This window comes from Diceros bicornis, chromosome X (assembly GCF_020826845.1).
Source record: "Diceros bicornis minor isolate mBicDic1 chromosome X, mDicBic1.mat.cur, whole genome shotgun sequence".
In the NCBI taxonomy this organism is placed as follows: Eukaryota; Metazoa; Chordata; class Mammalia; order Perissodactyla; family Rhinocerotidae; genus Diceros; species Diceros bicornis.
In genome coordinates, this window is record NC_080781.1 from 124359681 (window position 1) to 124376600 (window position 16920).

At 39.0% G+C, this 16920-nt stretch overlaps 1 protein-coding gene across 4 annotated transcripts in view; it reads right to left on the bottom strand.

The window, feature by feature from the left end:
* The window catches only part of ARHGEF6 (Rac/Cdc42 guanine nucleotide exchange factor 6), a 105181-nt gene that overhangs the window by 52775 nt on the left and 35486 nt on the right, over positions 1-16920 (bottom strand). For all 4 annotated transcript variants that reach the window (XM_058536840.1, XM_058536842.1, XM_058536841.1 and 1 more), the window contains exon 6: positions 7668-7738. In XM_058536840.1, the coding sequence (XP_058392823.1) occupies positions 7668-7738 (71 nt within the window). The remainder of the gene's footprint in view (positions 1-7667; positions 7739-16920) is intronic.

Here is a 16920-nt window from a genome sequence, read left to right on the forward strand (position 1 = left end):
TGTGAATTATATGTCAATAAAACTGTTTTATTTTTAAAAGTCAAAGCACAAATTTCTCATCTGTTAATACACATTTTTCTGTTTTTTCTCTGACTCCGAGTCCTTATCCAGTATAGTCCTCCTCCAAACTCAAATTTGTCCATCATTATAGCTTTCTGCCCAGCTGGGCTGTTTTTTACTGCAGTACCTCAAGTAATCACTTATACTCACACTCAACACAAGTATTCATTTTTTTAATTCTTAGAAACGGAGAAAACTGCACTAGAATTCAACAGTACCGTATTTTGTTAAGAGGTAAAACTCATATGCAGATTGCTTTATTAACAATATTTATTTGTTTGTCTATAGTATTTGTATGATAGCATGCCTTCCCACTTATATCCAGGAGGGTATGAAGTCATCTAATCATCTTCTTTTGTTCGCATTTTTCTAAAAAGACTGTCTGGTAATGAGCCATCTTACATCTTCACCCTCCTTTCAAGCACTGTTGTCTATAACTGTCACACTACCCAAATTATAACATCTGTTAAAAAAAGAAAAACAATGAGGCCAGCCCCGTGGCTTAGCGGTTAAGTGCGCGCACTCCGCTGCTGGTGGCCCAGGTTCGGATCCCGGGCGCGCACCGACGCACCGCTTCTCCGGCCATGCTGAGGCCGCGTCCCACATACAGCAACTAGAAGGATGTGCAACTATGACATACAACTATCTACTGGGGCTTTGGGGAAAAAATAAATAAATAAAATTATAAAAAAAAAAAAGAAAAACAAGATAAAAACACAAAACAGCCATTGCCTGAAGGGAATTTCTAAATTGGAAAAATCACAGATAGTATTTACAACATAAAATGTGATTTTTCAAACAATCAAACAACATTGCTTTAATTCCATGGTTGCTATAATCCAACCTCCCTCTCCCCACTGAAACCACTTTGTTATTTCAACTTCCTTTAAAATGCTATCATCTGGGTCTCCTTTAAAAGAAATCACCGAGATTTTGCAAGAAAGGCACTAACTGTTCTGCTGCCATGGGTTTATTTGCTAGGTGAGGCAGCACACTTTTCTAGGAGTTCCACCTCTGTTGGAACCACTAGCATGGGACACACCGAAGGCAAACGCGAGGTAAGCAGGCAGACACTTCCTGCTGCCTTTCAATGAGTTCCAGAGAGCTAAACGGAAAATGTACATTAAAAACTCATATTGTTGCAAGTTTTGAGGATGGCTGAATGCTGACTTTACAAAACTAAATAGACAAAGGTGACTGATGAGTCCTTCATTAAATAATTCAAAAAATTTTTAATGGTAATGTACTAAATAGCACTGCCATTGCTGTGGTTTGATAAATAGAAATGCTCATCATAGTGGATGCTTAGGATTCTTTCCCAAATTCACTTAGATTTTTATTGCTCTCCTCAATCTCAAAAGACCAACTGATGAACTTCTGAGACTGGGTCTTTATTTTTCAGGCCACAGGGCATCTACTGTAAAAGGATAAAAAGGGAAGCAGACAGAGAAGGCTATGTGTTCCCAAACAGAAGCCCTCAGTGGTGAGCCAGAAGGCAAAGAGTTTGGCAGGCCAACCAACTTCAGAGCAGCACAATTTGATGGAGATGAAATCCATTCAAACATACTAAAATAGACTGTGTCCAGACATTGCCTTCGCCTCCCTGACTCTGTCTTCACAAGGACAACTGAGTATCCTTTTTCTCAATTAACCTTTGACTAGATTCAAACTAAAACAGTTGGTGAGAAGCCATAGAAAAAGAGGTGGAGGCCTTTTGTACCTCCATCCTAGGCTATCGATTTTCCAGTAAAATATATTTCCTACATTTTCAGGAAAGGCTTTAGAGTGAATTCATTTTTTATAACTCTGTTTTCCAAAGAGAAAGAGTCATATAAGTATGAAGAAATTATTTTAAGAGGCTAAAATGCATAAAAAAAGACTGAAGATAGAGATATATCCAATGATAAAAGAAGATATAATTGCCCCAGGAAACCTTAAATCAAAGCAAAAACATCACATTACAGGAACTCTGAGACGATGATGATGCCTGTAAAAATGAGTTACTGTTGGTAAAGTCCTATGAGAACGAAAAACACAATATATTACTGTATTTATGTCATATTTTACTTATATGCCAGTAGGACCACCTGTTTACATTCAAGTGCACTGATTGATTTCAAACTTCCGGGTCCTTGGCTTTCATAAAACAAGCAGCACTATCCCCCATTATCGACAGAGAGACTCCACAAACTCCTGTCACCTCCTCTACCTCCAGCCCTCAGATGGAAGAGATGTATGGATGAGTGAGACAGGAAATAGGTAGGAAAAAAAGAATAGGGGATATGGAGAAGCAATAAATGGATAGATGTGTGAGGCAATTTAGGCTGGTGAATTATAAAAGGGAGGGAGCACAGAGAATTTTTAGAGCAATGAAAATACTCTGTATGATACTATAATAATGGCTACATGTCATACATTTGTTCAAGCCTGTAGAACGTACAGCATCAAGAGTGAACTGTAATACAAACTATGGACTTTGGGTGATAATGATGCATCAATGTAGATTCTTCAATGGTAACAAATGCACCACTCTGGTGGGAGATGCTGATAGCGGGGAAGGCTGTGTATGTGTGTGGGCAGGGGATATGTGGGAAATCTCTGCGCCTTCCACTCAGTTTTGCTGTGAATCTAACACTGCTCTAAAAAAATAAAGTCTTAAAAAAAAGGCAGATAAGCACTAAAAAGGTAGAAAAAATTCAGAGTGGGAGCAAGTGGGTAGACAGACGAGCGAGAGAAAATGGAGGTAAGCAGAAGGTGGGTGGCAAGAGCAAGAATTACAGGAGGCTTCCTGGGGTTTTTATGCGACAGACTTCTTCCCACCTTTCCTACTGCATATAGTTCTGTAAGATACACCCTTTAGGCATCTGCCACAAGTTACAATAAAGTAGAAGAAAATTAGAAAAAAATAAATAATACTGGCCCTTACTGAATATATTTTCCCATTTGGATGTAGGGAAATATCATCTCTCCCTCTGCAGACAGCTGCTCATTCCCAGAGCTGAATATTAGGATTACTGTGAGTCTGGCGTATTTGTGGCAGCACAAAGGACCGCATTCTTACAGGGTGCTAGTTGCAATGAATTAAGAATTCCACCTTCCAAGCGGCATATTGATGGGGGAAGAAGAGAGTGCAGTCCACGCTATGACCTGCAGGGATGGATTGCAGGCCCCAACATTCTTGCCTGGGTGAATTTACTCATATAGATCCCCCTGCCTCAATTCCCTTTCAGCTCTTCTCTGCTTATCGAAGTCCTGATGCACCTTGAAACCTTTCTCTTCCATTCAATCTTTCCCTTTATTGGTTCTCAACCTTTAGTTTAGTGAGTATCAGAATCACCCTCTGGGGGGCGGGGGGAGGGAGAGGGTTAGAAAGGGGCTGTGGGAGTTGTTAAGAATGCTGTTTCCTGGGATCTATGGCCAGAGATTCTGATGTAGCAAGTTGGGTGTGGGGCCTAGATCTCTGCAGTTTTAACAAGCTCCACAGGGGCATCTGATGCAAAGGATCCCCCAACAACATTTTGAGAAACTCATCTTAGGACACTTTATAACTTTACACCATTTCTGCCATGTGGCTTATGCTATTGTGTCTGTCCTGCCTCCCAAATGAGACCATGGGTGCCAAGACTTAAATGCTGCATAAAAATTAAGCCTGACAACTAAGCTACATACATTCCTTTTCCTGTTCTTTAGTTTTTCACTTTTATTGAGGTATAATTGACAAATTAAAATTGTACATATTTAAGGTATACAACTTGATGTTTTTATATAGGTATACATTGTCAAATGATCACCACAATCAAGCTAATTAATACATCAAATCACCTCACACAGTTAGCACTTTCTATTTGTTGTTCTTTATTTTTTCTTTCTTTCTTTTTTTTTTTTGCTGGGGAAGTGTCTCCCTGAGCTAACATCTGTTGCCAATCTTCCTCGTTTTCTTGCTTGAGGAAGATGAGCCCTGAACCAACATCTGTGCCAATCTTCCTCTATTTTGTATGTGGGTCGCTGCCACAGCATGGCTGATGAATGGTGTAGGTCCATGCCTGGGATCCAAATCTGTGAACCCGGGCCTCCAAAGTGGAGCATGCAGAACTTGAACCACTCGGCCACGGGGCCAGCCCCTGTTGTTCTTTATTTTTTAATCACTCCTGGCACATAACATCAAGTTACAATGGGCAAAGAAAGCCAATAAACAGAAGAAGATTATTAGAAAAATAATTAATAGAAAAATGATATGCTTTTTTCCAATGGTGAGAGAAGTTTAACAAATGGCAGTGAATTTTGAGGACAATGAAGGAACCAACGTCAGAGGCAGCAAAAGCCTCCTCTGAGCCACCATGTCCCTAAGGGATGCTAAACTCCCATTCCAAACAACAGACCAGGAGTGGCCAAGCCTCAGTTAGACACATTAAACATGTCTCGTGACAGATGCAGTTCTGAGCTGGGTGCCCAAAGCCACTTTGATCACACTGGAGAATTTCTTAACATTTCAAAATTGATGTGTCACTAGGATCGCATCAAGGCCTGAATGGGGCTGAAATCAGCATACAATCCCTTGAAAACTTGAAAAAGGAGAGAGAATGTCTGTAGACTTGCAAATTCTAAGAGGTCTCTATCCTGCCCAAGTTTACAGGACTGTGATAGTTAATTTTATGCGTCAACTTGACTGATTCGCAAGGTGCCCAGATTAAACATTATTTCTTCATGTGTCTTTGAGGGTCTTTCCAGATGAGATGAGCCTTTGAATCGGTAGACTGAGTAAAGCAGATTGTCCTCCCCAATGTGGGTGAGGATATCCAATCTGTTGAGGGCCTGAAAAGAACAAAAAGGTGGAGGAAGAGAGAATTTGCTCTCTCTGCCTGACTGCATGAACTGGATCTTCTCTTGCCCTCAGACTGAGACTTACACCCTTGGTTCTCCTGCTTCTCAGGCCTTTAGACTGAACTACACTACTATCTGTCCTGGGTATCCAACTTGCAGATGGCAGATTGGGGGACTTCTCAGCCTCCAAAATCGCGTGAACCATTTCCTTATGGTAAATCTCTTTATATATATCCTCTTGGTTCTGTTTCTCTGGAGAACCCTAAGTAATACACAGGACCAACATAAAGGGAGCATTTGGACTAGCAAGAACTCTCTGAATGGAGGAGCATAAAAACAGGCCTGATCAGAGACAAGTATTGTCAAGGTATGAAGATAGAAAAATTGCCATGAAGGAGAAATAATGAAGAATACATAGTTCCTGTTTTTATTTAAATATATATATGCATATGCACACATATATATCACAGGCTATATATATACACACATATATGCATATATATGCACACACATACACACACACCTACGTCAAAGTTTAGCATGAGATTCACCAACATGTTAACAGTGATTATCTCTGGGTGGTGGGATTAAAGGTGAAACAGGTGACATTTATTTTTTTCTTTATACTTTTTCTGTATTGTCTGATTTTTTAAAAACCAGTTATTTATATAATGTTAGGTAATCAGAAAAAATGTTCTTTCTGTTTTATTAAAAAATGGAGTAAAACTCAGTCACTATATCTTATAGATATCTTATAGATATCTATATCTATATCTATATCTTATAGATATCTTATAGATATAATCTTATAGAACTAGTAACAGAAAATGTCTACAATTAACGACTCTTAGAGGGAAAAAGATTTAATATAAGATCAGATGGGGACACCTTACATGTGGGTGAAGTTGATTTTCCAGGTCTCCAAATACCGTGAGTGGGCTAGAATTTTTTTGATTGGTCTAAGGTATTCAACACAGATTGGGAGGACAGTCAGAACACTCAGAACATATTTTGAATTAATTGCTGCTAAAAATTTGCCTAAATACTCAAATCAAAAGAAATGTGGATGAATAAAAACCACCAACAGCCAACCAAAATCCCTTCACATCCATATCTAGTTACAATAATATGTCCAACTGGTCTCAATAATTCAGCAATATTTACACCAAAGCTTTACAGCTCCTTCACAGGCCACCATGGGCTCCCCAAGACTTTCTATTTTCTTTATTATGTTTGAGGTTTGAGGCAAAATCTATCAAAATTTAAAGATATATAAATATGTCTATCTTTTGACCACACAATTTAACTTCTAGGAATCTACTCTACAGATCTTTATATACTTTGCCAAAGTTACACATATAAGATGTTCACTGCAGAATTGTTTATACTAGCAAGGAACTAGAAACAAGGCACAGGAACTCCTATAGGAGGTGGGTGATACAAACTGCAGTACACCTAGAGGTTGTATATGGTATATATAGGATTTACACAAGGCCCATAAGAATCACAGGGATTAATCTGCCTTAGATAATCCCAACATTTTAAATTGGTAGAATCAGCAGAGGCAGAGAGAGATCCAGAGCAGAGCGATGGATGGTATGCTCCAGATCCACAGGGAGAAGAAGCTATGATAATATTTTCATCCACCGTTTGACTGTGTCTTTTCTTTAAATATTAAATCATTTATAAATGATTTTTATAATTGGGAGTCACCTGGAAGCTAAAAGAAGTGGTCAGGGAGGAAGGGAGAAGGGAACCTAGTTCTGCTGGGTAATATATTTTAACCGCAGAAACGTAAAAGGAAAAATAGTGACAAAATTGTCCCCTATGATTATTGTCCATGTTATCTATGAAGTTCCTTCTTGATTTTTCATACCAACTACTGCTCATATCGTCATTATGGAGCAGATTCACTGAAGAATGAAATTCAATTTTTTTTAAACTAAATGTACAGAAGTGCTTAAAAACTGTTTATCCATGCACAAAATGGAAGGAGCATGCAGTACAAACGCACATAGATCATTGGGTGAAAAGTGAAACTGTATTTCAGCAGAGGAGGCGGAAGACAACGAGGCTCCCAGACAGGAAAACTTAAGACGTTATGATGACTTGACCTTTTCATTAGTGACTGGGCCAAGTCAGGAAAGGAGACATGAAGGAAAGCAGAGAGTAGATTAAGGAAAAGGATATAATTTCTTTTTCAAGTGGGAACTTATTTTGAGTATTGCACATGCCCTATTTATAGTTAATATATTTTGACATATCTGTGTTCAAGCCAGAGCCACATCATTCCTCCCTCTGTGCCAAAGGGCACTCTTCCCTTTGGGCTCTCCTCGAGAACAAGGCTGATAATATTTCAGAGGATATCACAATGGATTGCTTGATTCTAAAATAAATTCACAGCATGCAATCACTTCAAATTTATTGCATTAGAGGAGCTTGGGAATTCACCTTCTAAATATCTGGCAAGGCTATATCTAACAGCTGAATTTCCCCATAATGCCTCATTATTAACTGATTTCTCTTTTGCCACAGTTTTATAGGTCTTGCTCTGAATCTTTGTGCTACCCTTGAATTTTTCAATACAGTGGATGTAAAACTTCTAGACATCTGTAAGAGGCCTACAAGTAGAAGAGCTCCATTGTACTGCAGCTGACATTAGACCCTTGCAACGCCACTTCATCCAGTCTTCCATTTGTGTCACCTCAACATATCAGTGGTTCGACAAGTGAAAAAGTTCCATTTAGGGAGTCAAGAAAATTTTTGTTCATCATCTGAACACTCACCACAGTATAATAATTCTTGGTAAGTGGAGTAGTTTCAAATCCTTTGACAGCCTTGGGGGAGAGAGGTCTCTCTGTGAACAAGACATTTAAATTATGTTAATATCATACAAGTCTAAGATGAACATTTTATAACATAGGTCAACTAACAGACTATAAATATTGTCAGGTGGAAGGATCAATTGAAATGTACATTCCTAAACAAGTGAAACTATAATTTTACTAAACTAACGACTTTCAAATTTAGATCTGGTCCAGGCCCCTCAATTTCTTTTTTTTTTTTTTTAATTTTATTTAGTTATTTATTTTCCCCCTCAAAGCCCCAGTAGATAGTTGTACGTCATAGTTGCACATCCCTCTAGTTGCTGTATGTGGGACGCGGCCTCAGCATGGCCGGAGAAGCGGTGCTTCGGTGCGCGCCCGGGATCCGAACCTGGGCCACCAGCAGCGGAGCGCGCGCACTTAACCGCTAAGCCACTGGGCCGGCCCCCAGGCCCCTCAATTTCTGAGGGGAAGAATAACCAAGGAGTTAAGGTCCAGCTACTTAATGGCAGGGCCCGGGAAAGAACTTCACTCCCAGTTTGAGCTTGTTTCTTTACTCCTGTCTGCCTCTCCATTCAACTAATTCAAAACAGATAAGCAAAACCAATGCTAACCAAATATATATATTTGTAACTTGCAACTTACTATACAAGTAAAATATAATATAAATAATAGCAACCATCCTTTCTTGGGGCTGTCTACTGTGCCAAAAACAAAATAATCAGAATCTTTAACACACTGAAAAATAGCAGAAAATTCTTCTTTCCTTTATGTATCATTTTAATATCATTACTTTGCACTATAAAATGCTGCCTTTCTTTTACAAAGTTAATCTTACCTATTAAACTCATGACTAAGAGACATCCTAGGACATTCTTTAAAAAAGAAAACCACCTAATAAAAGTGAAAGACCTATACAACAAAAACTACAAGACGTTATTGAAAGAAATCGATAATGACATAAAGAAATGGAAAGATATCCCATGCACATGCATTGGAAGAATAAACATAGTCAAAATATCTATATTATCTAAAGCAGTCTACAGATTCAACGCAATCCCAATCAGAATCCCAATGACATGCTTCACAGAAATAGAAAAAAGAATACTAAAATTCATATGGGGCAACAAAAGACCCCGAATAGCTAAAGCAATCCTAAGAAAAAAGAACAAAGCTGGAGGCATGACAATCCCTGACTTCAAAACATACTACAAAGCAATGGTAATCAAAACAGCATGGTACTGGTACAAAAACAGACACACAGATCAATGCAACAGAATTGAAAGCCCAGAAATAAAGCCTCACATATACAGACCGCTAATTTTCGACAAAGGAGCTAAGAACATGCAATGGAGAAAGCAAAGTCTCTTCAATAAATTGTGTTGGGAAAACTGGACAGCCACATGCAAAAGAATGAAAATAGACCATCTGCTATCGCCATTCACAAAAATTAACTCAGAATGGATCAAAGACCTGAAGGTAAGACCTGAAACTATAAAACTCATAGAAGCAAATATAGGCAACACACTATTTGACATTGGTCATAAAGGAATCTTTTCAGATGCCATGCCTAGTCAGACTAGGGAAACTAAAGAAAAAATAAACAAGTGGGACTTCATCACACTAAAGAGCTTCTACAAGACAAATGAAACCAGGATCAAAATGAAAAGACAACCCACCAGCTGGGAGAAAATATTAGCAAAACACATATCTGACAAGGGTTTAATCTCCATAATATATAAAGAATTCACACAACTGAACAACAAAAAAACAAAGAACCCGATCAAAAAATGGGCAGAGGAAATGAACAGACATTTCTTCAAAGAAGATATACAGATGCCCAATAGGCATAGGAAAAGATGTTCAACATCTCTAATCATCAGGGAAATGCAAATCAAAACAACACTAAGATATCACCTCACACCCGTTAGAACAGCTATAATCACCAAGACAAAAAACAACAAATGTTGGACAGGATGTGGAGAAATGGGAAGGAACCCTCATACACAGCTGGTGGGAATGCAAACTGGGAGAAAACGGTATGGAGATTCCTCAAAAAATTAAAAATAGAAATACCCTATGATCCAGGTATCCCACTACTGGGAATCTATCCAACGAACCTGAAATCAACAATCCAAAGAGGCTTATGCACCCCTATGTTCACTGCAGCATTATTCACTATAGCCAAGAAGTGGGAGCAACCCAAGTGTCCCTTGACTGATGATTGGATCAAGAAAATGTGGTGTATATATGTATATATATATATACATATATACACACACACACACAATGGAATACTACTCAGCCATAAAAAAAGACAAAATTGTCCCATTTGCAACAACATGGATGGACCCAGAGGGTATTATGTTAAGTAAGTGAAATAATCCAGAAAGAGAAAGACAAACACCGCATGATTTCACTCATATGTGGAATATAAACCAACACACGGTCAGAGAGAACTATATCGTGGTTACCAGGGGCAAAGGGGGTGGGGGGTGGGCACAAGGGGTGAAGGGAGACATGTATATGGTGATGGACAAACAAAAATGTATAACCAAAATTTCACAATGTTATAAACTATTAAGACATCAATAAAAAAAATTACTTTAGACTTCTTCTGAAGCAGCAGAGAAGTTAGTATTAAAAAATGCTATTTGCTGCCTTTATAAGTTCCAAAGAAAATCATAAAGTTAAGACTTTGGTAGACTTTACCAATTAAGTAAATTGGGCAGAAACTTAAAGAGGCTTTTGTTGTAAGTGTAACTTAACCTTCAGTAACAACAGGAAAGCAAGGATCTGACAGCTTTTAATGGAATTTTGATTAAAAAAAAAAGAAAACCACTTAATAAAAATACAAGACAGTGATCATAAATGTTTAACAGTGTCACTACATAATATCTTTCCTACCTAATTTTCTCCTTTGCTTCATTTTGGCTTATATTCCATTTTTATCTTGCTATATTGTTTGCTGCTTTAAACCCTTTCTGAAGTATGGTGCAGTATAAACAACCAAATAATAATATATCATCAGGCCTTGATTTTTCTTTTTTAAAAATAACATTTTCTAGTTTTAAATCTATTACACTCCGACCAAAAAAAATGAAAAATATAGAAAAAAAAATAGAAACCAATGATTAGCCCATCTCCCAGCACTAACCATCATCCAGAGTAACTTTTTTTGTGTGTGAGGAAGATCAGCTCTGAGCTAACGTCCGATGCCTATCCTCCTCTTTTTGCCAAGGAAGATCGGCCCTGGGCTAACATCTGTGCCCATCTTCCTCTACTTTATACGGGACTCCGCCACAGCATGGCCTGACAAGCAGTGCATCGGTGCGCGCCCGGGATCTGAACCCCAGGCCGCCGCAGCGGAGCGCGCACACTTAACTGCTACATCACCAGGTCGGCCCCCAGAGTAACATTTTGAAGTCTCATCCCATTTTTACATATGTGTTTGTGATCACACACACACACACACACACTCACACAGGGATTTTTCTTACTTTACCTACAGGTTTGTAATTTTCCTACTACAACATTACTTCATGAATATTTTCCCATTTAACCTTGATTTCTAATTATTACTATTATTATTATATTAAAAAATCCCTTATGTTTATTTGGCACTTAACAGCTTTTAAGGCATTTTATTTGATCTTTACGTCTCTGTCAGGCAGAGATGATCTTCTCATTTTGCAGAGGAGGTCAATAAGGTTCAGGAAGGTGAAGTCAGCTGCCTAAGGGTATGAATCTAGGAAATGGCAGAGCCAAGACTGAATCCCAGGTGTGTCTTGACAACAGCCTGTGCTTCTAACCAATATGATGTCCAGAGATAAATCTACTGAAGGGCTCGGCTGATGGCATGAACAGCGGCTCCTACTGGAGTTCAGAGGGGCCATCAGTTTGAACTGGGATGGTTAGAGAAGACCTTGCTGGGCAGAGGATACTTCATCTGGCCATGAAGGGTGGCTAGAATTCAAACAGGCAGAGAAGACAGTAGAGGGTTTTCTAGTCAGGGAAGATTCCAGAAGCACAGCTGTAGAAATGGCAATACTTAAGGCAGAACTGTTCCTGCGACAGTGAATTGTCCAGCTAGGCCAGGCTAGGTAGAGAGGAAATAAGGCAAAAAGGCAGCAATGAGGGCCAATTCTGTCACTTCTCAGTGGTGACAAGTGGGGCATGGCCAGTTTGAGGAAGCTTTATGCTATTTCAAGATCCACCTGGATCCACATGGTGGCTCCACAAGGCTTTATTGGGTAACCCTGAGCAATGCAGAGCCACCTTGCCTATTACTTGAGATTGTAAATGGCAGAGCCAGGACTTGAACCCAAGTATTGGATTGTCAAGCCTGGTGTTCTTTCCAGCACACCATGGTTTTGCACTCTTAGACATATTCAAAAGTGACAGTTACCAAATTCTTTTAGTTTTTTACTGGGCATGTTTTCTACAATGTAGCTATAATGGTTCTACTTAGAACTCAGTTGTTTTGTGCAATTACTATGTAAACCAGTCTTGATAAAAGTGAAACTTTCTAGAGATACCAGCAAGATGTGGTCACCTTTGGAAAGCAAGGCCAAAAGGAAGGGTAAACAGTAATGGACAGCCTGCCAAGACACAGAAGAGGAAAGGAAAAGCCACAGGAATGGGTCATTGTAATCCAAACAAAATGTTAGCTATGTAAAGTAGAGCAGAGAAGGAGAAACGGGAATTGAAAAGAAAGAAGTGGCTGCTGTGGAGATTCTTGGGTGGCTGAACATGATGCAAAAAGAGCTGGTGCTTTGATAAGATCAATAAAATTGTCAAACCTCTAGCAAGACTGAAAGAAAAAAAGAGAGAAGATGCAACTTACCAATATCAGGAGCGAAACAGGGGATATCACTACAGACCCTAGAGATATCAAAATATAATAAAGGAATACTATGAACAATTCTACACACATAAATTTGATAATTAGGTGTGAAATGAACCAATTCCTCAGAAAACCAAAACTACCACAACTCAGGCAATATGAAATAGCCCATTGGAATAGCCTTATAACTATCAAGAAAATTGAATTTATAAATTTAAAATTCTGGAAAAAGAAATCCCCAGGCCCATATAAGTTTCACTGGAGAAGTCTATCAAATATTTAAGGAAGAAGCAATACTAATTCTTCACAATCTCTTATAGAAAATAAAAGAGGAGGGATCAACTTTCTAACTCATTTTATAAAGTCACTATTACACTGACACCAAAACCAGACAGACAGTACAAAAAAAGAAAACTGTCGACCAATAGCCCTCATGAATATAGACGCAAAAAACCTTAACAAAGTATTAGCAAATAGAATTCAACAATATTTTAAAAGAATTGTATACCATGGAATTCATCCCAGGGATGCAAGGTTGGTTAAATATTCAAAAATCAATCAAGGTAACCCATGATGTTAATAGTCTAAAAAGAAAAATAACGTGACAATATCAATCTATGCAGAAAAAGCACTGGACAATATTCAACACCCATTCAAGAAAACAAAAAACTTCCAGAAAAAATAGGAATAAAGAGGAATTTTTTCAACTCAATAAAGATTATCGATAACAAAACCTATAGCTAGCATCCTACATGATGGTGAAAGACCAAATGTTGGATGCTTTCCCCCTAAGATCAGGAACAAGGCAAGGATGTCTGCTCTCCCCACTCTTACTCAGCACAGTGCTGGAAGTCCTAGCTCTCCTTGCAGTCTTGGTGTCGGATAGGGGATTAACTCAAAGAGTAGAATGAAGACAGATTTAAAAGGACAGACTTGGAAAGTCTAAAAACATGTAGCCTTTGCAAATGACTGGCCCCATGAAAAAATTCAAGGGGTGGATACAAAGAGAAAAAGAGCAGCACTATGCCTCAGTGACAGTTTCCTGCCCCTTGTTCCTCCTTTGCCTCCCACCCCCACCCCTGCCACTGCTTACTCTCGCCATGTGCAGTTCTCTCTGAAACCCACACTCAGCCACAGGCAGAGAAGGAATAAATATGTGGAGGTTCACAGGAGACAGGGTCAGTCCCTGGTGCTGGTTCAAAGTGACCTAACCAGCACTAACATGAAAACATAAATTTTTAAGGTGGTGTTTCTAAGGCAATGAAAAGATTGGTCAATTCAATTCAATCAGTGAAAAAAAAATCAGTCAATGTAGTGAAGAATTCAAATGGGTTATTTGGCATAATATAACTCAAACAACAATGTCACACAGATATAGCCATAAGAACCCTCCTAATCCTGATGAAAAGATCTTTTCCCAGTGAATTTTTGATTATTTTCCTTCCCTTGCTGATGTACAGATTCCAATTGTTACCAGACACAAACACAGGTTCTTTACCTGCCACACAAGAGGGGCAAAATAAAAATGAGAAAGCCAGGCTTACGGCAAGGAAAGGGTCTTTATTTCGGGTAACGTCAGCCTGGAGATGAGAGAAGATTCCAGGTTCGACTCCTGGCTGGCTCGCCAAATTGTTACCAGACACATACACAGGTTCTTTATTCACCACACAAGAGGGGTCAAATAAAAACTGGAACGCCAAGTTTGTGGCAAGCAAAGGGTTTTTATTTCGGGTGATGTCAGCCAGGAGACAAGAGTTCTATTGCCTGTTGGTGGCAATAGGTCAAAAAAGAAATCTAGTGACAACTAGCTTCTCTGACCATGAAACATTATGTGACACACCCAGGGGATTAAAACAGGAAGTCTAAATATAAAACTCAATCCTAGTTTTGGTTTGTAATGAGTAGGAAGAGTCATTTCTTAATCTGCCTTAATACAAATTTAATTAGCTATCTACCTAATCCCTTCCTTTGATATCTATATATACCTGCTAATGAGAAGTTTTAGAAGAAGGATTTAATGATCCCTTAACTGAATCCATTGCAGAAAACAGAATTTGCTTAAAATGTCTGCTCCAATCATATTGCCTCAATATTTTCTTGGCATGGAAATTTTGCCAAGAAAATTTTAATGCAAAGTCCTGACAAAACTCTTACCCTTTCTCGGTGACAAAGACAAAAACTAAAAAGTGATATAATTCACTATGTTACTGATGTATTGGCAGAAATAATTCTGATGTATAAATAACATATTAGGGGCCGGCCCCGTAGCTTAGCGGTTAAGTGCGCGCGCTCCGCTACTGGCGGCCTGGGTTCGGATCCCGGGCGCGCACTGACGCACCATTTCTCCGGCCATGCTGAGGCCGCATCCCACATACAGCAACTAGAAGGCTGTGCAACTATGACATACAGCTATCTACTGGGGCTTTGGGGGAAAAAAAAAAGGAAGAGGATTGGCAATAGATGTTAGCTCAGAGCTGGTCTTCCTCAGCAAAAAGAGGAGGATTGGCATGGATGTTAGCTCAGGGCTGATCTTCCTCACAAAAAATATAAATAAATAAATAACATGTTAATTTGTAGGTTACCACTGATTTTTAAGAAAAGGACATGGGCCGGCCCTGTGGCTTAGTGGTTAAGTGCGTGCGCTCTGCTGCTGGCGGCCCGGGTTCGGATCCCGGGCGCGCACCGACGCACCGCTTCTCCGGCCATGCTGAGGCCGTGTCCCACATACAGCAACTAGGAGGATGTGCAACTACGACATACAACTATCTACTGGGGCTTTGGGGGAAGAAAATACATAAATAAATAAAATAAAAAAAAGGGCAGAAAATTGTGTAAATGGCTAATTTTCTTATTTATAATGTATCTGACTCAAATGAAACAAAGGAAGAAAGTCCCTTAATATATGTTCTGTAGTTTATATAATGACTAAGTTATTCATATAAGTATTTTTCATGAAATAAGATCTTTGAAAATAATACTTTTGCTCAACATAGAGTTTATTTTGCTCATGTAACGATAAATCAAGAGGTAGACAAGCAGGACTGGTAACAATGGATTCATAATGTCACGTGTCCAGCTTCCATCATCCTTAGTGAGAGGCTTTTATCATCATGGTCACAAAAATCTACCCTACCTTCAGCTTCAAGATCATGTTGAAAGGAGATTTATGTATGTGAGTGTTTTATACTCAAATATTCTATTTCTCAACTTTCTAAAGTATTAGATTGGTGGTTCTATAAGTCTTCTGAAATTAGCCTCCTCCTGAAGAGAGGGAAGAAGCTGTCCCCAGGGCTTCAGCCATAATTATCTCTAGACAAAAGCTACAGTGAAATCTAAAACTTAAAATGCCACTCCCCAAGGGGAAATTTACCAGAACACGAAGTGCTCTTGTCAATGACAGGCTCAAGGGAAAAAAACTATGCGCAGCACTCCCATGGCACAGCACTCCCATGGCACAGCAATCTGCAAAATGAGGGTTGTATGGGGCTGGGGTTGCTTCCTTTTGTTTCTAAGACATTCCAAATAATGTGTAGTTATCAGCCTGAAAGGTACTCCAGTCTACCATGAATAAATTTGTCAGAATTACTGACTATTCAAGTGACCTCAGTGTTACACATTTGACCCAATAGTAAGCAGATAGAGATGGAGATCTTTAGTTCCATGTCTGATTCAACTTCATAAATGACCCAAGAGGTTGTATGGCAGTGGGGTTTAAAACTAAATTGAAGGTTTGTTTCTACGAGATATGCATTTAATATATGAATCATTTTTTTTAACTCCTTAAAGATAAATCTTCTTTCCTAAGCTTGCATATCAGTATAGACTTCATGGAAAGAAATAAAAAATTGACAAGTATTTTCCAGACGAAACATCAAAGAGCACAGCATTGAATTTATAATGTACCTCAGCGCATCCTAGATAGGTTTTGGCCTACTTACAATTTTATGGAGGCAGCAAGACTTGGGGTGGGAAAGAATTCGAGTCAACAAAGACTTGACACCTGCTTTCCCAATAAAAGATTTTCATTACACCAAGCTAATCTCTTCCACTGTCTCCCAAGCTCACTCTGCTCAATCCTACCACAGATTCTTTGTGGTTTTTGTTCTGCCTGACCAATCACTACTACTTAGATTATCCTTCCATCTCTTCTGGGCCTATTCACAGCCTACATATCTGAGGGTTCGGCTCAAGCCCTACCTCCTCCGTGAAGCCTCTCCCAACCTCTCCAGCCACACTGCACTCTCTGTCCACTGATGATCTGTTATATATTTTACACTTCATCATCCACCACTTCATACTGTCAGTTGTCGGTTTCATCCCCAGTTCTTATCTCTCTCCCATGCTCCAAATCCATACTGCCAACTACCT